General features: G+C 44.4%; 2 protein-coding genes across 8 annotated transcripts in view; both read right to left on the bottom strand.

The window, feature by feature from the left end:
- Positions 1 to 2,525, bottom strand: part of slc16a6b (solute carrier family 16 member 6b) — an 8,943-nt gene extending 6,418 nt beyond the window's left edge. Inside the window, exons 1-3 of one of the 2 annotated variants that reach the window (XM_056605092.1) lie at positions 2,277 to 2,525; positions 959 to 1,213; positions 401 to 544 (exon numbers count right to left, since the gene is read on the bottom strand). In XM_056605092.1, coding sequence (XP_056461067.1) covers positions 401 to 544; positions 959 to 1,193 — 379 coding nt within the window. In that variant the 5' untranslated portion in view covers positions 1,194 to 1,213; positions 2,277 to 2,525. Of the gene's footprint in view, positions 1 to 400; positions 545 to 958; positions 1,214 to 2,256 lie in introns of both variants that reach the window. The other variant, XM_056605094.1, reaches the window with a different exon arrangement.
- Positions 2,526 to 3,279: 754 nt separating this feature from the next.
- Positions 3,280 to 26,736, bottom strand: wipi1 (WD repeat domain, phosphoinositide interacting 1). Of its 6 annotated transcripts, none has more exons than XM_056605115.1 (17): positions 26,589 to 26,736; positions 25,545 to 25,664; positions 25,379 to 25,447; positions 24,809 to 24,931; positions 22,683 to 24,626; positions 21,791 to 21,873; positions 20,305 to 20,471; positions 19,843 to 19,939; positions 19,566 to 19,663; positions 13,661 to 13,753; positions 13,091 to 13,161; positions 12,230 to 12,337; positions 11,219 to 11,383; positions 10,685 to 10,792; positions 9,606 to 9,745; positions 6,380 to 6,480; positions 3,282 to 4,734 (listed from the first exon to the last, which is right to left on the bottom strand). In XM_056605115.1, the coding sequence occupies exons 5-17, from the start codon at positions 22,769 to 22,771 to the stop codon at positions 4,684 to 4,686; spliced, it is 1,371 nt and encodes a 456-aa protein (XP_056461090.1). In that variant the 5' UTR covers positions 22,772 to 24,626; positions 24,809 to 24,931; positions 25,379 to 25,447; positions 25,545 to 25,664; positions 26,589 to 26,736; the 3' UTR covers positions 3,282 to 4,683. The 6 variants fall into 6 exon arrangements, with proteins under 6 accessions (XP_056461093.1, XP_056461094.1, XP_056461090.1 ...); XM_056605116.1 differs by lacking the exon at positions 26,589 to 26,736 and adding an exon at positions 26,297 to 26,475 and having other exon boundaries at positions 25,379 to 25,432; XM_056605114.1 differs by lacking the exon at positions 26,589 to 26,736 and adding an exon at positions 26,297 to 26,475.
- Between the last annotated feature and the right edge of the window lie 764 nt (positions 26,737 to 27,500).

The raw sequence follows: 27,500 nt of genomic DNA on the forward strand, positions 1-27,500 counted from the left end.
TATGTAGGACATTGCTAACGATCCCTAAACACATCATTACACAATATGTAGGACGTTGTTACGATCCCTAAACATTACACAATATGTAGGACGTTGTTACGATCCAATATGTAGGACGTTGTTACGATCCCTAAACATTACACAACGTGTAGGACGTTGTTACGATCCCTAAACATTACACAACGTGTAGGACGTTGTTACGATCCCTAAACATTACACAACGTGTAGGACGTTGTTACGATCCCTAAACATTACACAACGTGTAGGGCATTGTTACGATCCCTAGACACATCATTACACAATGTGAAGGGCATTGCTCCTCATACACATAGAGACGAACGATTCCAACAGCCACCACGAAGCTGCCGGGTGCGTGCGTACGTGTGTGTGTGATACATACCCGAGACCACTCCGATGGTGACGTACATCTGGTTGATGGAGGTGGTGAAGGCGGAGCTGATGGTGCCCAGGCAGACCAGGACGCCCCCCGTCACCGCCACGGGCAGGCAGCCAAAGCGGTTGCTCAGGACCGAGGCCAGCGGCGCTGAGGGGAACAAGGGAAGCCGTTGTTGTGGGGATGATGTGTGCGTGTGACGTCATGAGATGGACACACACACACACACACAACTGACCTCTCTCCTCTAACAGAGGTCGCAGATACCAGGGATTAAATGGATGTGCATAGCTTAGTTCTACACGCACCTTTTATTTACACAAAACTATAAATTGTTTGCATGGATGCAAAGAAAAAGTATATGTTTTTTTCGCCATAGCATACTTTATTGTTGTGTTTTATTCGATGTATTATCTTTCTTCCGTTGAGTTAAGAGGGTAATATGATGTGTGACGAGCCCTTTGTTTTAGTGATGGACCCCTGGTAGAGTAATATTAACACTTTAGGCTGAAAAGATCTAACAACATGACCCCAAAAGGTCAATCAAGTAATCTAAGAACTGACCTGAGAAGTTGAAGACGAAGACGCAGATGGAGATGACCCAGGACACGCGGCTGTTGCTCTCGCCAAACTCCTCCATCAGGTCCTCCAGGAACACCCCCAGGCTCTTGATGGTGCCGTAGGTGCACACCTCCACCACGAAGAAGGCCCCCGCCACCACCCAGCCCCAGCCGCCGTCGGGCACGGCCGGGTACACGCAGGGCCCGGTGCAGCCGCCGGCAGGAACCATCGTCTTCATGGTCCTCTGGCCGGACTGCCCTGGGGGAACAGAGGCTGGGTTAGCGCGGAGCAGCGCGACTAAAAATAAAACTAGGATCGGAGGCAGAGCTGGCAACTGCGTGCGTCGGATTGGTGCAGGAATAATGGTCGCACTTTGCGTCACACAAAATCCAGACTATTAAAGAAAATAGGACACTAAAATCGGGGATTTGCTTAACATCTGCGTTTTTAGTAACTGGGACGCCACACTGATCACGCGCGTTACAGGCGTCGGCTTTTCGCATTGGGAACCATTGGTTTAGGAGCGTAGGTGCGTTGCACAAGCAGCGCGGGCCGCGCGCGTGACAGGTTTCCTTTTTTCAAAGTTGATCCCTCCCCTCTGAAGAGTCTCAAAAAACTGCCCTAAAGCCTTATTGCGGATAGATAGATAGATAGATAGATAGTACTAAATGTGAGGCATGTATATATAACATATATTTAAATCATTTTGTATTAAAAATACCAAACAATATGCATACAAAATGAGAGATAGTGACCTATTTGTTTAGATGCCGACAGCTGACGATGTCTTGAGGTTAATTTTTCTTTTATGTATTTTTTCGTGCGTAGCATTTTCCGCATGATTGTCGAGCGAGAGAATAGATAGATAGTAACGTTTCACCGAGTGGTTTCTCGACAAGGTTAAAGTCTATGGCACGTTGTTATAACACACGCACCAGTAACGTTAGACCCAATGCGCCATGCTGGGCTGAGGCTTCCGCAGTGCAGCGCGAGGGGAAAAGATGATGTCAACGCCGCTCTCCCACCTGACTTCACCTTGCTTCAGCACAACAATAACTAACCCTAACAATCACATTGTGATGCATTACATACTTTAATTCAATCTCAATTAACGGGTGGAAGTAAAAATGATCGTAAAAAGCCTAAAATCATCTCAAGAAGAACCAATTTCCTTTATCGAAGACAATGTATAACGTTACGAGTTATGCTTCAAATAAGCGTTGGGGACGTGCCATGGTAACAGCCCCCAAGCCCCGGAGGGCGGCCGGGTTACTGGTTACCCGGGGAGATGGTTCACTTACCCGGGATGTGGTTCACTTACCCGGGGAGATGCTTCACTTGCGGGGGAGCTTCAGTCGGGGGGGAGGTCAGTACGCTCGGCTTCTTCCAGTGATACTGCTATCGTATCGTTTTCACCGTGAGGGACGTATAAATAAGGGCTATTTTTTTTTTTTTTTTTTTCCTGCGTCGTCAACCGTTCCTCTAGTCTGCTGCGGCAGGTTGTTTCCGGATGAAGCCGGTATTCAGCAGCGGCGGCATCCACAAGTTCCTCCCACGTTGTCGCGGAAACGCATCACACCTCGCGATCTATTTTTTCCTTTTTCCTTCTCTAAACCGAATGGTCTCTGCGACATGCTTTAGAGCGTGATGCGGGATTAATTACGTTATGCAACACAGAATTGACCGTTGTTTCCTAGGCGCGCTCAAATCGCCTCTTGCCTCTGCGCATACACGTACGTACGTAGCCCTACTGTAGCATCCTACTGGGATGGACAACTGTGCGTGTGCTCCAATGCGTGTGCGCGTGTGTGTGTTGCAAATTGACCAAAGCACACAGGAGAGATGCTTTCAATTGTACTTGCCTTTCAAAGCACTGGCATATTTCAGAGATGACTCGAATGATTACATTCAGCCCAGTCAGCCATCATAGGCTCGATAAACACAATGTGGTGCTGTTTCAGCCAACATACAAACGATAGGATAGAACCTTTCAGTAATGATCCCCATCCTAGCTCTCACAGTAGTAGGCCTATTCAGTGGCTATTATGCGCGTTTTACAGCTTTATATTTGATGTATATGCTCAATCATGTAATAAAGGTTAGGCAGGCTGAAAAAGAGAATGCATCTTTACATGAACACCCTTTCATTACACATGTAGGCCTGATTTAGCAATTTGTATTCCCCCTTGGTTCTTGTTCATGCTAATAACATGGAACAGTTACAAGAGACATTTATAAACTTTCCATGCACATGTATTACCTATTCCGATTGTATTTTCTGCAATAGATGTAAGCATTTATTTGCTAGTAACGGCACCATTTATAAAGTAAAAAATAGCCCCCTGATTCAGCGAATGGATAGGTACTGCGTATCTCTGAATGATTTTGCTTTATAAGGCCGCGTTTTCATGTTTGAACTCTGAAATGCAATTAGCACATGCTCTTACCCTGTTACCCTGAGGTACCGTAGCTCCGTTTTTCATTGCTGTAGGCTACTGTAAACCCCACTTTAATTGGTCACAAGTTTACCTAATAGGATTACAATCTTTTTCACGTTTATGTGCGCAAAGGTTAGTTAGTAGTTTTACCACTCATGACCGCTTCAAAGTCCAGGCCCTCCTGCTGTAGCAGCTTTTGGCAACAACAAAGTTCTGAATCATAATCAGCCTGCAATAAAATGAAACTAACAAATAAAGATAAAATCGGTGTAACAATGGGATGGGGATAATTTATCTGAATCATATATAACGGATTATTGCTCTTCAAAAAGGTTCCAGTAACTCAAACCATGTCTAACAAATGTTATGTTGTAATACTGTCCAATAAATAGTAGCCTACACTGAATACACAAAAGAGCTGAAAATGTACTGTTGCTCTAGTGTTACAAGATGAATGCATAAAGTATATATTTTCCTCACCTTTTAATTTAAATGTTTGACCTTGAATTTAAACCAAACCTTGACCCATGTAGTGCATTCCAGTTAGTCCTGATTTACCACTTGGACTTAGCTTTCTTATAGTGGTTTAACCTCTAGGCTGGGCTTAACTAAAATATTTCAAATGAAACAAAGCCAACAAATAATGTGTTCTCTAGGTTCATTTATCATCAAGGGTATTTTTTTATTGTTCTTTTTCAGTTTTTTGGTCTTGTGCAATGTGCATTATTTAGCACTTTACAAATTACAACAGGCACATTCATACAACATATGTATTTATCCATACTTACATACTTGCTGATTTCCGTACATTGCATACGTGTAAACATTAAGTAGGTATTTAACACAATAAAAATAAAAAGGAATGAAATTTTTTTTTCAGTTCTCTACTTAAGGATCCAATACGAATACATGAATGACCACATTAGGATATTATCGCTGCAATAATGCAACTAACAGAAATAGGTAAAGCTACATAGCAAGGAAAATCTGTGGTTATATTGTTGCTCAGGCATGCACCTTACATACACTTTTTAAATAACTAGGGGGTAATGCACTGCCCCTCTTTTACGATAATAGAAGTGGCTTCTACATTAAAAACGATTAAATGGAAAACATACTCATGTTTAATATCATCATGACATTTCATCACAAAAAAAAGTTAGCACCATAAAATATATATCTTTTTTTTTTTCGTTTTTCTGCTCCCTTTTTATCCTAACGCCGGGGGGCGATGTCGCAACTATTCCTTCGCTCGCCTCTGTAGCTTTTGTTTCTGTCTGCCTCACTGCCTCACGAGCGTCTCGCCCCGCCACCTCGACTTCCGTCACGGCACCAATTAATCTACCAAAACACATGAAGAAACCCATTAGTGGTGCCTGGCGCGGCTACATAACAAAGCTAGTGCTCCAAAGTCTTTGTTATATATGAGATACATAATAAAATATAAAATTAACAGTACAAAAAAATTAAAGATAATTTAAAAGTGGTTCATCTTTGATATTAAGTTATTGGAATTGCCTTTTCAGATCGGCTCAAATGAGTACAAAATTATTTATTTTGTAGTAAATTAGAACCATCACAAACATTTGTTTAAATATGTTTGTTTGGTCACTCTGAATTGCAATAATGAAATCTCTGTTTAGAATGGGAAATATAAACAAAATATGAAAAATATCAAAAGTGAATATGAACATGGTCATTTTAATCTGAAATTAGATAAGTACTGATTTGTGTATATATAAAAATATATGTCTATATATAAATTTGATTAAAGGTAATTATTGTTGAACATTTTTTCAGTTGGCAATGTGTTGTGTGTGTTTCTTTTAACCTATAAAATGTATATTAAACGACTGGAGGGCTGAGCAGACAAATTAATGCCAGGACTACCCAGGCCGATATAGTAGAAGGCCCTTTGGGAATTTTAAACGTCTAAAGCAGGGGTCACCAACCTTTTGAACCTGAGAGCTACTTCATGGGTACTGAGTCATACGAAGGGCACCCAGTGTGATACACTCTTCTGAAATAACAAATTTGCTCAGTTTGCCTTCAGTTATATATTATTATAATGATTAATGATACTCATCTATGTGAAGACACTGATCATGTTAATGATTTCTCACAATAATTATCAACAATGACTTAAAAAAGGTGGGAGAGAGTTGTTCAAGAATGAGTAGTGCTGTTTTTAGAACTGGCCTGCGGGCGCTGTGTTGGTGGAGTAGTGCCATGTCTAGAACAGGCCTGAGGTCACTGTGTTGGTGACCCCTGATCTAAAGGTACATTCATCAAGTTTATAAAGTAACGTGTGGTATTGTGGGAGTTATTAAGTCTTGACTTATGTTCCACTGCCACCCGGCAGTCTCTCCCGGCCCGAGTCAGACTCTGACGCTGGGTGAAGCTGCACACCTGTCGTACACACACACACTCAGGAGATCTCCCACAGCAGCCTGTTACAGCTGCCCTGTGTACCATACTGTACACCGAACATACATACCGGCCTCAACAGATACAGCCTTGGGCCCGGCTTTGGAGGAGTCCAGTAAAGGCCCACTAGATGGCGTGTGGCAACAGACACGGCTACAGCTCCGTAGTCAGTCCTTGAAATGCCACTTTTGTATAAAACAGCGCATCTATAAAAACAATACTGACATCCTGCATAAAGCTCCCTGGCGCTTTGCCAGTTGCTCATTGTTTTCTCTTTGTAAGGCTGGCTTTGTAGACCATTTTAAGACTAATTAAGCCCAGGTGGAAGATTTTGGATTGTCTGAAGACCAAGTAAGGTCAGGAAGACATTTTACTTTCATTTCTGAAGCCTGTATTGCATGTAGAGAAGTTTACGATTCTTCGTCGGCCTCTAGTTGATGAGTGAGGAATCGTCTGGAGGTGGGTCCGTAGAGTTTGATGGGTTGAAATGACCACAGAGAACAGATACACAGCAGAAAAGCTTGCTAGCTCTACAACGTTATTGCCTCAGAATGCTCACAGGTGGGAACTCGTTCTCGTCGTCCAGGCAGACGGGCCCGGCCGCAAACTCGTGCTCGGGGATAACTTCGCCTTTCTTTGCCCCGCCGTCTTCAGAGTAGCCTGGAGTCGGACATCAACAGAAAGAACCACGCTCAAAGGCAGATAGGGTCGATTCATATCGAGCACCTCACAAACTGTAATTATTACCATTCAGACCATGGCTGTCGGATCTTACATATCAAATAAATTAACAAGTAAAATGTTACATTTGTCTTCTGATTCACTTTAGATGGTCTGCTTGAAGAGCTAGTACGAACCCGACAGTGCGGGTGAAGCAGCAGAAAGTACATTGATGTACGCTAATGTTTGTTACATTCTGAATCATTTTCTGGGGGACAACCTCAGAAAATAGACTCTCCTCTTAAAGACCGTTTCCCCCCCCCCCCCCCCCCATATAGACTGATCCCGCACCCCAATTTTATAGGTGGACTCTGAACAGGTGAGTCTTGAGTCTTTTTCGGAAGATAGTGAGCGACTCTGCGGTCCTGAGCGGGGCAGAGAGCTCGTTCCACCACTGAGGTCCCAAAACCGTTATGCCTCCACGTTATACCCTGTATGCCTCCACGTTACAGCCTGTATGCCTCCACGTTACAGCCTGTATGCCTCCACGTTACAGCCTGTATGCCTCCACGTTACAGCCTGTATGCCTCCACGTTACAGCCTGTATGCCTCCACGTTACAGCCTGTATGCCTCCACGTTACAGCCTGTATGCCTCCACGTTACAGCCTGTATGCCTCCACGTTACAGCCTGTATGCCTCCACGTTACAGCCTGTATGCCTCCACGTTATACCCTGTATGCCTCCACGTTACAGCCTGTATGCCTCCACGTTACAGCCTGCATGCCTCCACGTTACAGCCTGTATGCCTCCACGTTACAGCCTGTATGCCTCCACGTTACAGCCTGTATGCCTCCACGTTACAGCCTGTATGCCTCCACGTTACAGCCTGCATGCCTCCACGTTACAGCCTGCATGCCTCCACGTTACAGCCTGCATGCCTCCACGTTACAGCCTGCATGCCTCCACGTTACAGCCTGCATGCCTCCACGTTACAGCCTGTATGCCTCCACGTTACAGCCTGCATGCCTCCACGTTACAGCCTGTATGCCTCCACGTTACAGCCTGCATGCCTCCACGTTACAGCCTGTATGCCTCCACGTTACAGCCTGCATGCCTCCACGTTACAGCCTGTATGCCTCCACGTTACAGCCTGCATGCCTCCACGTTACAGCCTGCATGCCTCCACGATACAGCCTGTATGGCTCCACGTTACAGCCTGTATGCCTCCACGTTACAGCCTGTATGCCTCCACGTTACAGCCTGTATGCCTCCACGTTACAGCCTGCATGCCTCCACGTTACAGCCTGTATGGCTCCACGATACAGCCTGTATGGCTCCACGTTACAGCCTGTATGCCTCCACGTTACAGCCTGTATGCCTCCACGTTACAGCCTGCATGCCTCCACGTTACAGCCTGTATGCCTCCACGTTACAGCCTGCATGCCTCCACGTTACAGCCTGCATGCCTCCACGTTACAGCCTGTATGCCTCCACGTTACAGCCTGCATGCCTCCACGTTACAGCCTGCATGCCTCCACGTTACAGCCTGTATGCCTCCACGTTACAGCCTGTATGCCTCCACGTTACAGCCTGTATGCCTCCACGTTACAGCCTGCATGCCTCCACGTTACAGCCTGTATGGCTCCACGTTACAGCCTGTATGCCTCCACGTTACAGCCTGTATGGCTCCACGTTACAGCCTGTATGCCTCCACGTTACAGCCTGCATGCCTCCACGTTACAGCCTGCATGCCTCCACGTTACAGCCTGTATGCCTCCACGTTACAGCCTGTATGCCTCCACGTTACAGCCTGTATGCCTCCACGTTACAGCCTGTATGCCTCCACGTTACAGCCTGTATGCCTCCACGTTACAGCCTGTATGGCTCCACGTTACAGCCTGTATGCCTCCACGTTACAGCCTGCATGCCTCCACGTTACAGCCTGTATGGCTCCACGTTACAGCCTGTATGCCTCCACGTTACAGCCTGTATGCCTCCACGTTACAGCCTGTATGCCTCCACGTTACAGCCTGTATGCCTCCACGTTACAGCCTGCATGCCTCCACGTTACAGCCTGTATGCCTCCACGTTACAGCCTGTATGCCTCCACGTTACAGCCTGCATGCCTCCACGTTACAGCCTGTATGCCTCCACGTTACAGCCTGTATGCCTCCACGTTACAGCCTGCATGCCTCCACGTTACAGCCTGCATGCCTCCACGTTACAGCCTGTATGCCTCCACGTTACAGCCTGTATGCCTCCACGTTACAGCCTGTATGCCTCCACGTTACAGCCTGCATGCCTCCACGTTACAGCCTGTATGGCTCCACGTTACAGCCTGTATGCCTCCACGTTACAGCCTGTATGGCTCCACGTTACAGCCTGTATGCCTCCACGTTACAGCCTGCATGCCTCCACGTTACAGCCTGCATGCCTCCACGTTACAGCCTGTATGCCTCCACGTTACAGCCTGTATGCCTCCACGTTACAGCCTGTATGCCTCCACGTTACAGCCTGTATGCCTCCACGTTACAGCCTGTATGCCTCCACGTTACAGCCTGTATGGCTCCACGTTACAGCCTGTATGCCTCCACGTTACAGCCTGCATGCCTCCACGTTACAGCCTGTATGGCTCCACGTTACAGCCTGTATGCCTCCACGTTACAGCCTGTATGCCTCCACGTTACAGCCTGTATGCCTCCACGTTACAGCCTGTATGCCTCCACGTTACAGCCTGCATGCCTCCACGTTACAGCCTGTATGCCTCCACGTTACAGCCTGTATGCCTCCACGTTACAGCCTGCATGCCTCCACGTTACAGCCTGTATGCCTCCACGTTACAGCCTGTATGCCTCCACGTTACAGCCTGCATGCCTCCACGTTACAGCCTGTATGCCTCCACGTTACAGCCTGTATGCCTCCACGATACAGCCTGTATGCCTCCACGTTACAGCCTGTATGCCTCCACGATACAGCCTGTATGCCTCCACGTTACAGCCTGCATGCCTCCACGTTACAGCCTGTATGCCTCCACGTTACAGCCTGTATGCCTCCACGTTACAGCCTGCATGCCTCCACGTTACAGCCTGTATGCCTCCACGTTAGACACCCCCCCAGGGCTCACCTGTGAGCGTTGTGGTGACGGGCACCGCGGTGGGCAGGGCAGCAGTCGCAGCGTACGACGGGCAGGCGGGCGGCGGTGTATTCAAGTTGGATCGCTCCGACTCCGTCTCCTCCCCGCTGTCCTCGTCGCAGCAGAAGAGCCTGGGAGAGAACAGGACGTTCGGTTCTTTGATGCGTTCATTGATTTCGGACGATAAAAGGACCCAAAGTCATGCCTTGACCGAGTGGATCCCAAATAGTGCCGAGACAAGACTGGGTGTGCCAGGAATGGGATAAATAATGCAATTTTCCCGTCTGATATTTATAAACCTGTATCCATGCAAGACTTTTTGTCCGCAGTGTGAGAAATATTGCGATTAAACGCCTCAAAACCTACTAGTGAATATTATACACTATGGCTTGTTTGTGCAAGGCCTTGTTTGTGCAAGCTCTTTGAGAGAGATCTTTTCTCCATCTAAACCGTTCTGTCGTTAAGGCCCTCAGGATGTGGTGCACACTTCCTTCATAATCTAGACCAACCATCTACTATCGACATTGAATTTCTAGCATTTAACACATTTCAGTGTGTTATCGCACCGATTCTCAGAGTATGTAAAAACCTTTGCAAGAAAATTCCGGTAAAAGTTTCCGGTATGTGCATATGCATATCAAGCAGGAATCTCTCGTAGAACGCCCCTTTGTGTAGACAGGCTAAGACGTTGCATGTAAACAGATGCGTTTTTGCATCGAAACACAATCCGGTTGGATATATAAACCTGGCCGATGTTTGTGACACTTTTTCCTCATCATAATCATGTTGGTGTGTCCTAAGTCTTCGGGTTGGATCGTGGTGTGCCGAAGCCCCAAAATGTTTGGGTACCTCCATCTAAGCCACCGAGTTTCCCTGACGAACCTTATCTACATCTTCTGCATCATATGTGGGTACAATAGTAACATGCGGAGCTGATGTAGAAAGCTGCTGTACATCTATCCCCCAAACATGTAAAAGCAGTTTACAGCTGGATTGTAACAGGAAACAGAAGCTTCCCCGTCATCGGCTGAAAACGACCTGGCCGTGGCTGTGATTGGCGGGGAGCGTACCTGTGTTTGTGGGCCAGGGTGCACTCGCCGCCCTCCTGCGGGTCCACGTTGTAGATGAGCAGCTGGCCGTCCGCCGACACCACCAGCAGGCGCGGGAGCTTCTGGATCCTACAGTCAGATTCAGATCCATTTGGTTAGGGTAGCTTTCCCCGTGGATACCGTAGAGGCATCAGCTTTCTTTTGGCCAAAGAACAAACAAGATTCTGTTCTTTTTGTACGTATAATTCTGTATAGCAACTGCGACATATAAAAACAAGTCGGGAGGGAATGGGTGCTAAAATTCACATCAGCACAATGTCCCACACACACACACACACACACACACACACACACACACACACACACACACACACACACACACACACACACACACACACACACACACACACACACACACACACACACACACACACACACTAAAATACTCTGTTAAATTAGTATTTGGGGATTTTTTCTATGTTTTATTAACAGCAACACCGCCGAATGTGATGAGTGTGTGTGCGTGGTCTCGTCCGCCCCGGGACAGCGACTCACACAGCCAGGGTGCAGATGTTCCTCCGGCCCATGGCCAGCAGGTGGGCGGTGGCGAAGGCCCGGTCCTGGCTCATCATGCCCGTCACCCCGGTGGGGAGGTAGCTGCTGGCCGCCGAGAACATCTTCCCCACGTAGGCCGTCCACGTGGGGGACGCCTCCTCCCCGCTGCGGACACGGGGGAGGGAAGAGGCGATGTTACACTGAGGACCGCGGCGTCGCTCGGACTGCAGAGTTGGCAAGAAAGCCATGCGATGTACCGGGTCTGTCCCTAGAGGGGTTAAGGCTTGGCCCAGACTCTGACGCTTTTAGGCCCAATCCCATTTCTACCCCTTACCCCTTCCCCTTACCCCTCCCCCTTGTTCTGAAGGGGTAAGGGGAAGGGGTAAGGGGTAGAAATGGGATTGGGCCTTAAAACAAGACTGAAGACCTTTATGTTTGCTTTGGCTTTCTGCTAAGTCATAAACACATCGCACTTACATTTTTTTTACTTTGCCTTTGTTTTCTTTCACGGGTCTATTTTATTTTATTACTTCAATTAGTTGTACGTTTGCTTTAGCTCTATGCTATATCTAAACGTATCTATCTTCTTTTATTATTTCACTGTATTGTAGGACGATGTTTCTATGTGAAGCACTTTGAGTCCGCCTCGTGTGTGAAAAGTGCTCTGTAAATAAAGCTGCCATGTCACTAGAAGATTCTATGTCCATTTTGCAATGGTTTACTGTTTAACTATTATTGTGCTCTTCAGAGGGAAGACGCTACTTTGTTGTCTGCAGCCCCCCCAATCAGAAAAAAATAAATGTAAAAAGTTCTGAAAGGATACGGTCTAAAGAAAGATTAAATATATGCACAATTAATTAACTCTGACTTCCTATTCTTACTCTCTGTGTCTCTGAGTGTTATATTTTGACATTATGAATAAATATTACAGTAATAATGTCCTGGCCACGCCCCGGGTTGTGTGCCTCTGTCTGTGTGCGTGTGCCTGTCTGTGTTTGTGTGTCTGTTTACGTTATTCCAAGTTGTTCCAGTTTGAAGATGTGAACCGTCTCTGTGTTGCTTGAGGTGCAGAGGAACTGACCGTCGGGACTGAAGGACAAGGAGCTGATGTTAACGTACCTGCAGAGAGAGACACACACACACACACACACACACACACACACACACACACACACACACACACACACACACACACACACACACACACACACACACACACACACACACACACACACACACACACACACACACACAGTCAAGTGGCAATAGTTCTCTCTTGCCCACAAGAATCCCCTGGACTATCTCATATACTTGGACCTAAATAATATAAAATAATGGTAAAAATACTCTGTTAAATTAGTATTTGGGGATTTTTTCTATGTTTTATTATTATTTTTAATTGGTCCAGTGAGAACACTGCCTCTGTAATCCACAAAAGAAGTGCTTATTTATATGGTTTGTTATTTTGTCCAACCATGCCTCGCTCAGCAGGAAGTCTTGCTCTGAAATCTTGTTTTCTCACAGGAAACATCGCTATTGTCCTTACCATCTCAGCTGTCCTTCACCCATATCTTATGAGACAACACTAGACGCACTTGCTGCTGTCCAAACAATAACAAATAGACCAGCCACAAGGTAAAGAAAAAAGTTGTATTTCTCTGTAGGGATCTTTTTTTAACTGTAACAATATAACTAGCCTGTCACTGTCATTAGCATATTTTGAGTTATTTTTCCTTAAACAACAGCAGAATCAAAACCAAAACAATTAAACTATTATTACAGGGTTAGGGTTAGTTGTGGGCCAGAGGGGTATAACGGTCAGTGTGCACGTGCTTAAGGAATAGGGTTTACTGGATCGGTCTGTAGGCTTACCTCTTCATGCCCCTCCGGAACTCAAACAGACGCTGGCCGTCAGGAATGGAGAAGACCCGGATGACCGTGCCCTAGACGGTGAAAGTGATACGTGATGAGTAGATGCTGTGAACCTAAACAACGTTTGGGTCTGAATTATTCAGATCATTACAGAGCTTGCTTTGGCCCGTGTATGTGTTTAGCTATTTGATGTTAAACCTTTGTACGTGGGGGCCCAAAACTGGGAATGAAGAAGACAAAATATGGTATGTGCCAGGGATGGATGGGTTTTCACATTCTCAAGTAGGTGGTCACGACAATAAAGAAGAACATTTGCTTGGTTTTGATATTCAATTTCACACAAATTGATTAAACTTACTTTCCCAAAGTACCGTTTTTGTGATGGGATTTTAACTTCATTCAAATGCAGCACGTCTAAGTAAATCTTCCAACTCTCCAAAATATGACTTTGGCAATTATATTACAAGGCGGACGGTACGTTATGCACGTAATGCATGCTACACATTTTATGCGTGTTGGGTATATAATGTCTATCAGGCGTGTCTGGTGCGTCGCGGCACGATGTCGTACCCTCTCGGAGGCGCTGGCCAGCCTGGTGCCCTGAGCGTTGAAGGCCAGCGCGGCCAGCGGGGTGTCGTGGGCGGGGATCATAGTGACGGTGCTCTGAGGGGGGGAACACACACAGAGAAGACAGGCATTACAGTGAGATGAGCTCCAGCTGTCGAGAAGAATATCGCCGCTTCTTAGCTTTCCAAACTCGCCTAATTTCCAAAATCAAAACTTGCCGTCCCAGTGACTCGTTGTAAATCACCGTAGTACGAGTGTGATCGCGCCGTTACCGTCTCGTCAGCCGGTGTAATCTGCGACTACTCTCCATTCATCCCAAGACGATCTGTGGACTACCTCCAGTGAGAGTGTTCGGGACGCGGACCCCCCTGGCTGACACAGATCCTCGGTGTCGGTACTGAGCTGGTTTACCAGGCCCCGACTCGCTCGTAAAACTAATAAATAAACTAAAAGGGTCAAGGCTGAACTCGTACCAAACTGTGAGGGACTTAACCGAGTGACCTGGGTCGGACCCGGCTCTCGGTTTCGACCGGTGTGTGTGTGTGTGTGTGGGTGACGGGACGTCCCGACACCCACACACACACACACACACTTCTGCGGTGTGCCCTGGTACGCCATAGTCCCTATAATAGTCCCACTCTGTGGAACCAGCTCCCCCCCCCCAACATCCACCGTCCCCCTTCCATGGAGACTTTCAAAAAGTACACGAAAGCACACCTTCTCTCTGAGGCCTAGGGCCTCTGACCCACGACCCCGCCCAGCGTCTTGCGCATTTTGCACTCTCACTCACTCACCTACACACACACCCTCACCTACACACACACCCTCACCTACACACACACACACCCTCACCTACACACACACCCTCACCTACACACACACCCTACTGCCCACTCTTGTGAAGCGACCTTGAGCATCCTGAAAGGCGCCATATAAAATACATTTTTATTATTATTATTATTATTACGCGTAGCATTGCGCCTGTGACTGTCCGTGAGAGATGCCCTGATTGGTCAGGAGCGACCCACGAGTGGTATTAACATCTACGTTGTCTCAAACAGAGGCAGGTGCAGTCCACCTGAAAGCAGATATTCTCACACCACGTTGCGCTCACTCACAGCTGACAGATGGCTCTGACATTTTTTAACAAATGACCAAATTAAATGTGTTAAATAGCAATAACATTCCTATACACAGCACCTTAGAGAAGGAGTGGCGAATCCATTTGAATTGAGGCACTATAAATACATTTTCTATTTTAAGGGGGGGGGTGCGGCCGGTTTGTCCCCTTCAAGAGGAAGCAGGTTCTTGTAGGAGAATGTATTTTAGTCTCGCCCATGAAACGTTTTGAATTAGATTAACTAGAATAAATGAATAACCTGCCAAGAACCACTTTCCTCTTTCACCACTAGGTGGCAAAAGAGAGTCAAGGTGTACAAATGTCTGTAAAAAACGTACATTTGCATGGGATTGTGTATTGACAATTGTATGGAAGCACATATAGCAAAATTAAATGGCAATGCAATTTGCAATTCAATAAGTCATTACATTATACAATGGACAATTCATTACGCAATTTAATAATGTCATTTGAAAATACGTTATTCAAAGTGTATTTTAATATGCAAAGTGACAATAAAATCCTCAATTCAATTCAAAAAAGTTATAACAATAAAAATAGAATAACATTTTGTCACATTTTTGAGTGCTTTTATTCAAAAGGAAAAGCATAGCGCCGCCGTTATTGCAACACACTTCGCGACGTTCCTTGTGTTGCCAAATCCAAATTTCAATCCGCAAAAGGGCTGCAATCGTTTTTTGCAAAGCGTATCAGCGAATCGCTTCTGGGTAGGTACTACGTTACTTCCCCGTCAGCATAACCTAGGGCTGGCCTTGTTCACACAACCCCCGTCCGTCGACGGATAGTGCATGGGGCGCTCGCAAAGTGCATTGTGGGTCCGTCCGTCAATGGCCTGCGTCAAAAAGTCGAAATTGTTCAACTTTTCAGGCCGCGGCCGATCCGTCGGCCAATCAGAGCGCGGTTATGCAAATACACTCCACGCGTCTACTGGATCCATTTTTCTAATAACCAGCATGAAGAAGCAGGAAAACACATTTCTTTAAAAAAAATTAAAGAAATGTGGAATGTTTTGAGTCACCGGTTGTTGGTGTCATCTTTTGTATTTACATCCACACATCGGCTTCGTAGCGGGAAGCGATTTGATTGGCTGCAGTATGCGTCTACAGAGACTAGTCCCCTATATGTCAGACACGCCCTCGGCCTTCCGTCGACGGACGCATGCAGTGTGAACAAGGCGTAAAGGCCGGTGTATACTCCTCCGTAAAGTGGGGCACGTACACACGAACAGCTAGCATCCAATATTTTTTAACTATCACTTTGCACCTTGTTTACTCGCACCTTGTTTACTTTGCACATTAGGGACCAACAAGGCACCGAATAAGATTTGAAAAGCTTTTGAAGTTTATTTACAAAACTATTTACATGGTTAGTAGTCATCATACAAGAGTGATCGGGCGGCGAATTGCCCCCCATGAGGCGCTGTGAACGACCCCTCATGGCGCTCTTATGATTCTACTCCCGTTCTGCAACTGGGGGCAGGTTTTGACAGTTGTCCAGTTGGTGACGTATGGTTTACTAGTGACACGCATGAACACGGCGGAACATCACTTTTTTTATTATCACATACTTTACTATTGATTGATGTTTTAACCGTATGTTGGCCTCGACTTTGCTCAGTTTTAAACGTTGTGTACTGGTAAACCAGCTCTAGATGAGGGCAGCGTAGCCTTACACAAAGTGGCAAAACTGTATGTGCTTCTCATGAATAAAAGCAAAAGGATATAGGCGATAGGCATCAAGGAAATAAAGGTGTTTGAACTTGAACCTGTTTGTTATCACCAGGACCATGAACACACTTATAAACAAGGAAATAACGAGGAAGGAACTGACTTAGTTACACCCAGATGCGATTCGCTGATACGCTTCCCTGTAATCGTTTGCAACACTCTTTGCAACATCATTTCTGTTATAACTTTTTCAAATTGAACTGAGGATTTCATTGTCAAATTGCATATTTAAATACACTTTGAATGACGTGTTTTCAAGTTCGTTATTAAATTGCATAATGAATTGGGAACTCTCCCTCGCATTTCGTTATAGCCTGTTGTTCCCTCACCCACCAATAGGGGAGCTGGTGTTACGGGCCGTGCCAGGTCTGTGACTGGGTTGATTGGACGGGAGTTAAAAGAAGCCCTTCCGGTCGGCTCGCTCTCTCTCTCGGCCTGACCCTGAAAGGCTGACTCGATCATTACCTTATTTTGCGTTACAATACATTACATTGATATGCACTACACTTTTTGTTTGGCTTCCCATTACTGATTGCGGTTGTATGTAGTTAGTTTAATAAATATTGTTCTTCCTTTGTGATCATGGTGGTCTCCTCGTTCATGTCTGCTCTACTTGAGCCAAGTGGTCCTGACTATAATGTAATGAATTGCAAATTGCATTTCCATTTGAATTTTGCTACATAAAGGTGTTGTAGCCGTTTGAATTAAACTCCCCCCTCCTTCCTACAACTCTAAACCCAATTGTTTAGTTTAGTTTAGATAGTTTATTTCGAACATGTGCGGGTAACACAACAAAGTGGACTGAAAAAACAAAAACAAAAAAAACAAATCCAATGAGAATAGTGAAAACAACAATAACAATAGTCAGTATAAAAAGTAATAATGTGAACCCAACATGTCCGAAATTGCATCATCATAGTGTCATGAATCATCTTGTAATTAGTTTTAATTTATCAATTTCAAAACTAAAATATATATATATATATATATATATATATATATATATATATATATATATATATATGGATTTTCGGAAAACTCAGGATTGTATGAAGGGGAAATCCACTTAGTGAACAGGAGCCTTTACAATGGGGTGCCTCCCCAAGGAGCTCATGAGGTCTAGAATAATCGTGACTCGACAGTGAAAACAGAAACCATCAACCCTGCCACGTCTCCCAAATGTACCGGCCAAATAAGTCTTATAAAGAGAGCCAGTAATCCAATACAGTCAACATAACCTATTTAAGGCGGTCGAAACAATACGGTTGCCGCCTTTACTGGGAAGGACCGATGGATAAGAACGATTATTGGATCAAATGGAGGTTAACACCCACCTCATAGCAGACTGGTAGGTATTGTAAGAACTGCACATACTGTACTCTCGCTTTACTCAACAGGATTTTTTGCATTATCGTCACAGACAACACATTTTGTTATCACCTAGTAGTACTCGTTCTAGTACCACGTGTACCTCTTATTGCCTTGTCATTACCCTATATGGCGTCTCCTTTCTAGTTCTCTCAAGCTGAAAACACGCATCCTTATTTTTCCACTGCTTTCAGCATTGGGAACAGGGAGTAGTAAAAGGTGTAGAACTAAGTGACATCTGGTGGAACAGACTTGGAAATGGACTACATTATACATCTTCATGCGTCTTTTAATTAGTGTGTATATAATCCCACGGAAATAAGAATTGTTGTGTTTGCGTTAGAGCGTTTCAGAGCTACACAGGCAGCAGGACCACCACCGTTGAGGCGGCCATGTTGCATTGCTATGTCTCTGCAGCAGCGCAGAATGGACAAACAGCTCTGAAGAGAACACGTTTTTAAACTGTCCGTTACTCCGTTCAATCCAATAAATGTGCTTTGGGCTAAGAGTTGTAGGGAGGAGTTGGGTGCGCTATCCCTACGGCTAGGACCCATTATACTTGTTTGTACTGGCGTTGTGTAGAATTATAATTAGCCGCAGCATTATGCTATAAGTCTCCGAGGAGCTTAGCCTTCTCTCAGACTGGGACAACAACAACATCAACCCCTGGCAAGACGGAGCTCCACACATCCCCACACACCACAGTGTTATATATAACTGTCCAAGAAGCTTAAGGCCCAATCCCATTTCTACCCCTTACCCCTTCAAAACAAGGGGGAGGGGGAAGGGGAAGGGGTAGAAATGGGATTGGGCCTTACTATCTCCTGGTCACACCTAATATGGCCTAGTGAAGATGAGTATGCTCCTTCCTTTCACCAAAATGTCCAATGTATTTAGAGGATTCAACTACAATGGAGTCACAAATGTTTAAATCCAAGTGTCAAATATTAAGTCCTCATTGGCATGAAGCGCAGACTGTTTTCTAGATGAATGATCGATACATAAATCAGATAGCGATAATTATAGGCGTATGAATGCAGTGGACCACTATTGATGCAATAACAGGACTGTTTGTTGAGAAACGTAAAAGGCTGTTACCTCCACCATCTCCAACAACATATATATCAGATTGTTACTGATCAAACTACTGAAACCTATTTATTCATATTTATTTATTTGGTGCGAAATTAACATAGCTTTTCAAGTACGCGCACATGATTTGTAATTATTTGATTGACGTAGAAAAAGAAAAAGCAATGAACGAACTCATTCAATGTCAAATGATCTTTTCGAGGAAGCTTTGACTTTTAGCTCTACACTTGCAGACTTAATAGCTCAATATGATCCATGAATCTATCACAGAACCGCCTCACTTGAAAGTCAGCTACCCGATGCTGTGGTAGACATCGAGGTCATTTTGGAAGCAACAACTGGCCCCTTGCACCACACAGCCCAGCACAGACCAGTAAAGGCCACCGCATTTCTCGAAGAAGGAAGTGTGTTGTGGGGGAGGTTTGGCAACCCCAAACTAGCGCTCGTTGCAACCTCATCGCTAGATGCAGATTTTACACACTGGATCTTTACGCAAGAGATGCTTCATACCTCTATGGCCCTTCAAATTCCCTTCATCCATTTCAGTCAATTAAGCATTAACAAACGTTATTCGCCTTACCAAGATGTTGGCGTCGTAAACTACAATTTCCCCGATGGTGGCACTGCCAGGATGAGCCAGGTAGGAGTTGGAATGGTTAACAGATAGAGCGCATAGACCTGTATGCAAGGATGAAAACAAAGTTAATAACAGAAGAAGAAAAGGTAAGGCGGTAAACACCGGTGTAGGAGCAAAATAATTAATAATAAGTTAAAAAAAATACCCATACATTTAACAACAGAATCTGCTGCATGGGTGTCAAGACATTATTATCATTTTTTTATTGATTAGCACCTACCAGACGGGTTAGACGGGGTGTTGAGGAGGGTCTTCAGCAGCTTCATGTCTTTGATGTTGTGAATGTAAATAGACTCTTCGAGGCACACCACAAGTCTCTGTGAGGAACAACAGACAACACGTTGGCTTTAAGACAACACACAGACACTCCCCATGCCTTGCACTCGTGCGATTAAGAAGACCCTTCCTAGCTGAAACTAGTTTTATATCTTCATCTTTTATATCTCCTCAAATTTCTTTATGTAGCTTTTATAATGGGCAGAAAAATGGAGAATGACCGGAAATCGGGTTGGTTGGTTGAAAGAGAGAGGGGTGGGAATCGATCCAGGTCACCTGAGAGCCACATAGCCGACATGTTTAGCAGCCGATAGCAGGGGGAGCCACTGAGACAAGCGAATGCTTCCAGCTCGTCGGGGAAAACGTCTCTGGCTGTTCACCAGCGGGACGCTTGACCAGAGCCTACCTGTCGGTTGAGCCGGACGGCGAGGATGTCGTGGGAGTAGCTGTAGTTGCAGATCTCCGTGCCCTTCTTGAAGTGGTAGACGTTCATGCGCCGTGGCGTGGACGTGCTCACCACCACCACCAGGCTGCTGGAGAACAGACGCTCCACGATGGAGACGTCCGGGCTGTCTGCGGGGAGAAACGCCCGCACAAGCACCACAGGAAAACCCGTCATCAGACCTCCCAACAGTCTCTCCTGGCTTAACCTAAAGGACATTGTTGCTCCGATCCCGCATTTTGTGTGAAGGCTCCTACCATGAGCCTAAACATTAGCAGCAGCATTTTGGTCTTTGTGATACGAACTACAAAAGGTATTGTAAAACGTGATCTGAATTTTGCACTGTGAATACGTTAGCTTGACACACCCTTAATGAATAAAGTGTTGCTGATTTAGATGTGTGCTTTGAGAACCTGCTTTTAAATTACAATTAGATAAATATTTTTGGACTATAGCTCAAGGCAGTCCATTAAATAACTTGGAAATGTGTGACCACATCATCAGTCTGTCATCAGTGCGATGAGGAGCAATATGTGTATGCCTCAGGGACTAACTAGGTTGTGCCAACATAATGGTGTTTAACTGCCTCTAGAATCGACCATTAGCTGCCCCATCCACTTAGTAGGTGGGAGACTTAAACAAAATGACAGTTTTGTCCGTTCTTGTGTAACTGTAACTGTAACTGTCATAAACTAGCGTAGCTCTCCATGCTAGGTGGGGTGAGTGTGAAGGGTTTTGGGAATGTCTACAGCAAGATTATTGTCAACAAAAGCGAGAGGTATGGGCTGGCCAGTTTTTTTCATATCTCAATGAAGCAAAAAGGACCAATAGATGCAATTATTGAAATCAATATCATAGGAACTGATTACAGATATCCCCAGGGAACTACAAGCGATGACCTGGTTGAAATGTCACACGTTGTGACTTCGATTCAATGTGATTAAGGCAGGACTAATGATAGATGAATGGATCTCTTCTTAGTGCTGCTAGATCCTTATCAGGTGATGTCATAACTAGGGTCTACCATTTCGTTATTGAGAGGACATTTCTTTGTCCTCTCAATCTGGATCAGGGTTATAAGCAGATACTTTCTAACTGCTTCATAACGAAGGGCAAGGCAGTCTGCTATAGATTGATTACAGGTAGACTTTTCAGAGTTAAATATCAAAACCACTGACCCTGACGGACATGTTTTGTCAATAATATGTTCACCAAACAGGAATCTCAATTCCTTCTCAGTCAAACAGGACGATCCGAGTTAAAGCATTAACATTAATGTTCACAGATACATTTATAGAATGACATAATCTGTTCCATGTGGTGAGGTATCTCACACACACACACACACACACACACACACACACACACACACACACACACACACACACACACACACACACACACACACACACACACACACACACAGCCAGGAGATGTGTCCATCACTCACCACTCTCATGGATGCAGTCGAGCTTCTCCACGGAAGTCAGGGAGTACAGCTTGTAGCCCATGCCCGTGCCCACAGCCAATGAGCTGCAACACACACACACAAACACAACGGTACAAAAGGTCTCCTCATTCTGCCATGTAACACACATATCACATGTTCACATGGACACACAAACACACACATTAGGGTACCCATGGTAAATGTCACTTTTATCGTTATTGTGAAATATTCTATGTCTGTTTTGGTCTAAACCTGCTAAGCTAGGTTTGTTTATTGAAACCTGTGTGTGTTGTTTTTGTCACAACATCTGTTTCACACTATCATCATCACTGAAGACTTCTCTGCATGTTTGAGAAGGTTTCAGCTTTCTACCTGTGGCAATCTGTAGACATGTCTATGCCAAAACATGTTATTATAGGCCCTATACTTTGTATCACTTCGTCGGAAATGTTATGGTCTGACATCTCTTTATTCCGGGAATACCAAATCGTTTCTAAGAATACACGTTGAGAGGAAACTTTATTGACTCATAAATGCTTGCAGTCAACGGGTAGCCTACTTTGCAGACGTGTGCTCTTTTTTCTTTTGACTGTCAAAGTGCCTGTATGCAGTTAACTCAAGTTCTAAAGTCTTTCCTGAGAGGATGTCATTACTAGAGAAGGTTAATTTAACATGTTTTAAACCTTTGTTTGGTTAGACTAAAGTAAACGTCGACGAAAACAACTATACACAGTTGACTTGAGTTGGCTTTTCATCAATTTGGACCAGCTCTGGAATTACAGCGGCTTTTATAACCGATTTAGCTTCGGATCTCTAGGATTGTTGTTGCTGGGCAGCCAACAACAATCCTAGAGGTCCGAAGCTCCTCCTGAGCGTAAAATGCATTCCTTACGTGGAATCCTGGTTGAACGAGGCGCACCCAAGCCCGGACGCCAGTCCACTCGGCCCGCTAGTACCATCGGAACCCTCTGCGGTCTCCATCCCGATTCCCAGCAGCGACCTCCTTCTCTCCCTCGGGCCTGGATCGCAGGCCTGGGACCGACTGCACCTATTTTCTCGATTTTGGCCGAAGACTGATCCAGCTGGAAAGAAATGAGATCGACCTCCTTTGGAGAAATAGCCTCATCCGAGCTCGCCTTGCGCGATGATTCAGACGCAGTGGAGGCTTGTATGGACTGAGAAATTAGGACAAATCCCGTCTTTTGAGCACAACAGACTGTAGGAAATGAAAAGAAAAGGAAGAAAAAAAAGCATAACAAGAACAGCTGACTGCGATACGTCACTCGGCTGCGCCGTACGATTGGCTGGTAGTAAAATAATTGTGTCGCTCTTCGATGCCATTGGTCAAATTTATAACCGTCCCTTTTAATTGGATCGGATACAGATTTGGCTTGTTTTTGTACATCCATTCATAGGGAATGTTAATCAGGTACACAGCAAATTCGGGCCTAAGGAATAAACTCACATGGAGTTAAAATCAACTCAATCCAAGTGTATATGTAAAACCATCGAATACACTCTGGGCCAGGGTTAAAATTACTCTTTTCCGGGAGTTGATCTTTTAACCCTTTTCAGGAGTGAAAACTGAACTCTTTTGGGAGTTAAAACACTGATCCCATGTGGGGTAAAATTCAACTCTCACCTTGAGTTAATTTAAATGTGAACTCCTTAATGGGAGTTTATATTCAACTCCTTAATGGAGTAGCCTATACATATATATTTCTATTTCACAACACAAAATGTTCCAGATGACATTGAATCCAAAAAACATTGATGACTACACATTTTTACTAAAGTGTACCAAAAATTGTGCAGCATTGAGGCTTAAGTTAAAAGTAACAGAAAACATTCTAAACGGCTATGAGTGCAGCTTTGGTGGCACATTATGAATGCAAGTTTCCACTTAAGGTGGAGGCAGCGATTCTGGAGAATGCTTGTTGTCAATCAGTGAATATCTCCTCACCATCAGCTATCTGTCAGTAGCATCCTGTGCTAAAAACACACACATACAGACAGGTAGTTGATGGTGAGGAGATATTCAGTGATTTAGACAACAAGCATTCTCCAGAATCGCTGAAATAAATATACAAAAATAACTCCTCAAATGGTAAATGCAAAGCGCAAACATTGTGTAAAACCCTTATAAAAAAAACTATAATAAACCATGGACCAATCAAGCCAACAATGCTGACAAATTAAATTATGCAACTCTCTGACACAACATAAAAATATGAATCAAACCTGGTCGACATTTGAACATCAAAACATTTGAAATGTCTTAATCTCTCCCTTTCTAGAACCAGTATCTTCCTAGGGATGTTTCCAGTTACTTGAAAAGCATGGACATGATCATGGAAAGAAGTTTCATGAGCAACCATAGCAAAAACAAATTTACCATCATGCCGATTGTTGAAAGATATTTCGCTGAACACCGGTGTTCACCGCATGTTTTCATCAGTGCTAGTGCAAACAAAGAGGCAAACACGATATTCAACCCCACACTTTACCCAGTTTGTGATTTTGGCAGTGGCTTGTGTATCAATTTGAAGATATGCAGATAGGTCTTCTGTAAATTCTAGCCAATTACAGCTTGGTCAAGAGCTTTGCTCTCAACTCCTTTACTCTTGGAGTTTCATCGATTGTTCAAATGTCAATATTGTACAGGGTAGTCTGCAGAAATGTGTACAGACTTGACAGCGCATCATCATATTTCACACCGAAAACAAAGTGGGACTTGAATAGTTCGTCTTGTGGAATCTTTCAAACTACCCGTCTCTTCGTACTCTTTGATCACAGTCATCCCTGCTGACGTAGCAGTGAGAATCTGCTCCATTGTCTAAATAACAAATGACATAAAACACAAAACACATTTGAACCAAAACAACTATCATCGTCTACAGATCATCCATTACAATGTTTTTCCTAAAGATTGTTAAACACGTTTTTTTTAAAAACTTGGTTTAGAAGTCACGCCAGCAGACAAAGAAAAGTGAAAAAGTATGTCAATTATATAATTACATTTCTTGCGTGGGTGCTGGTCATGACAGGTTGAATCATTTGACTTCCAGCATCACTGTCACTGCTTAGACTGGTTGAGATGGACACGGTATCCGTTAGACTTGAGGATGAAGTCCCAGCTTGCTGCAGTACAGTAAAATCGGAGGATCACAAATCAATATCAGACTACAGGGCGCATACATAGAATACGAAATCTACCAACTCAAAACTACCATATAAGAGCAATGGAGGACCAACAATTACAAACTACTAAATACAAACACATGGGGTCCAATAACTTGTGTACTATAGATTGTCAACAGTCATATTCTCTCCTGTTAAGCATTAGTTTAATATGTGCTGGATGCTGTGACAGTCTCCAGTCACAGCATCTCCTACGCTGTAATGTCCTACGCTGTAATGTCCTACGCTGTAATGTCCTACGCTGTAATGTCCTACGCTGTAATTACTTTCAGCACTTACACAAGCAAAATGTGGCAGAGGTTTGGTTTACCCACATCACAACTTTTCCCATTAGACCAAATGTCCATTTTTTATTTCATTATGAACGTCTACTCTAACCATGCTTACCAAGTGTCACAAATGCTGTCAGATTTGAGCAGTCAGGCAATGTCTTCGATGATTCTAAAAGGGGGATGTCTGACAAGAGTTAAAATACCAAATGTTGTTATCCGCTAGCTCAGAATATCAGACAAACAAACACTTTCTTTCAAGTCCCAGTTTTAAAATCACTTACCATCAAGTGTGGAGATGATGAAACACACATCTTTCATGGTTGCAAGTTCAGGAAAGACTTCCTCGTCAACCTCTATCCCCCGGTCGTTTTGTGTCCTCTGGTATGAGAAACTTCACTGCACTAAAGAATAACCACCATGGTGAAGTTCGTTTTACATTCACGATATGACATTTATTTCACACTTGGACGTACTGAAAAGCACTGGTTTTCATATGGCCTTTTATATTTTTAGTAATTTATAAAACAAGCGCAAAATGAATATAGTTCAGATAAAGAGCTCTCAGCAGCGTGCACACTTCAACGTCACATACTGACGTACTTCTGCTTTACCTTTATATGTGAAGCACTTTGAGTCTGCCTTGTGTATGAAAAGTGCTATATAAATAAAGTTGCCTTGCCTTGCCTTGCCTTACCTCCTCCGACCTTATACTTAAATACCAACATACTGTCAACTAATCAATACACGTCATAAATAAGTTATAATAAATGTCTAAATAGTATAATACCCATGGTAAGTGTCCCCAAAAGGTTTACTTTTCTTTCACAGGGCCTACAGGTAAGTATTAGCATGCACCATTAGCTATAAAAAATATTGTCTCTTTTTAGTTTTGAATTACTAGGCCTACTTTTACCATAAACGCAAGTAATGCGTATTAAAAAAAACAGTTCAGTCATATCTTATTACTCCAGACTGAATTTTTATAAACTTGTCCTATAACTCTTAACTCTTATAACTTGTTCGGCTACCTCACCTCTTATATGGGCGTGGACCACCTGGACGTGCTCTTCCTGTGTGCGCGTCTGGCCGTGCTGGTGGCCGTTTGGATATATGTTTACCGTTTAATGGGAAAGAAGGCTCGTCGCCTTTATTATGTCCGTGGTCGTCGCATGGACCATACGGCCACGGCCAGATGGCCTAGTGTTTGAGTGCACAAAGCTGCCCTGGTCCCCACCCATCCACCTTCCCATAACGACCCCCGACCTTGCCCCACCCTCCAACTGCCCTGTTTTCTCCAACTCCCCCCCCCCCGTCCTCTTACCTACCACGGAAAGGCATTGTCGCTTGGTGGGGGAGAGAACACACACATTGAGAGGGAACACGCATATCATAACTATCTTAATACTGCAGTTTGGCATTTAACTCGTTGGTTGACGGACGCTGTCGAAACGCAACAGTCTACACACTGCCTTAACACTTACCCCCTACGGCAACTCACGAGGGACACACCTTCTTTTCCTAACTAAACACAGAACAATCAGTCTGTAACAGTCTGTTACAGAAGCAAGGATTTTTGTGCCACGTTTAAATACTGTACTTTCAGCTGTATTAACAACGAAATACTCTAACGATTTAAACCAGCGGTTTTTATCATTAAATAAATAGTTAAACAGGATATACAACATCCAAAGATACTGTGTGTACGTGTGTGTGGTGCGTGTGTGTGTGTGTGTGTGTGTGTGTGTGTGTGTGTGTGTGTGTGTGTGTGTGTGTGTGTGTGTGTGTGTGTGTGTGTGTGTGTGTGTGTGTGTGTGTGTGTGTGTGTGTGTGTGTGTGTGTGTGTGTGCGTGTGCGCGCGTGTGTATTAGAGCCTGTTTAAAAGCATGTGGGGGTGTCCTTGTTAGCCTTCAAGGACTCCATTGGGGTTAAGCCAGCGCAGGAGTCATTTACGATAGTCATTTTCAATAACTGCATTTGCAGTTATCTTTTATCATTTTCAATTATAAATTTCATGTTTCGTTATAGCTATACACTAGTAACACAAAATCGACCAGAATTAGCGTCTTTATGATTGACAGGATTACCAGCCACTTAAGCCGGAAATAGGGTTGATTCATCCTCAAGACATTGCATTGTGACAACATTGTGTGGCTGGGTTCTGCCTGTAGGTATTTGCGAAATGAAAATTCCATTAGTAACAATATTAAACTCTTTGTAAATATTTACATTTAAGCATT

This window comes from Gadus chalcogrammus, chromosome 2, assembly GCF_026213295.1.
Source record: "Gadus chalcogrammus isolate NIFS_2021 chromosome 2, NIFS_Gcha_1.0, whole genome shotgun sequence".
NCBI lineage: Eukaryota > Metazoa > Chordata > Actinopteri > Gadiformes > Gadidae > Gadus > Gadus chalcogrammus.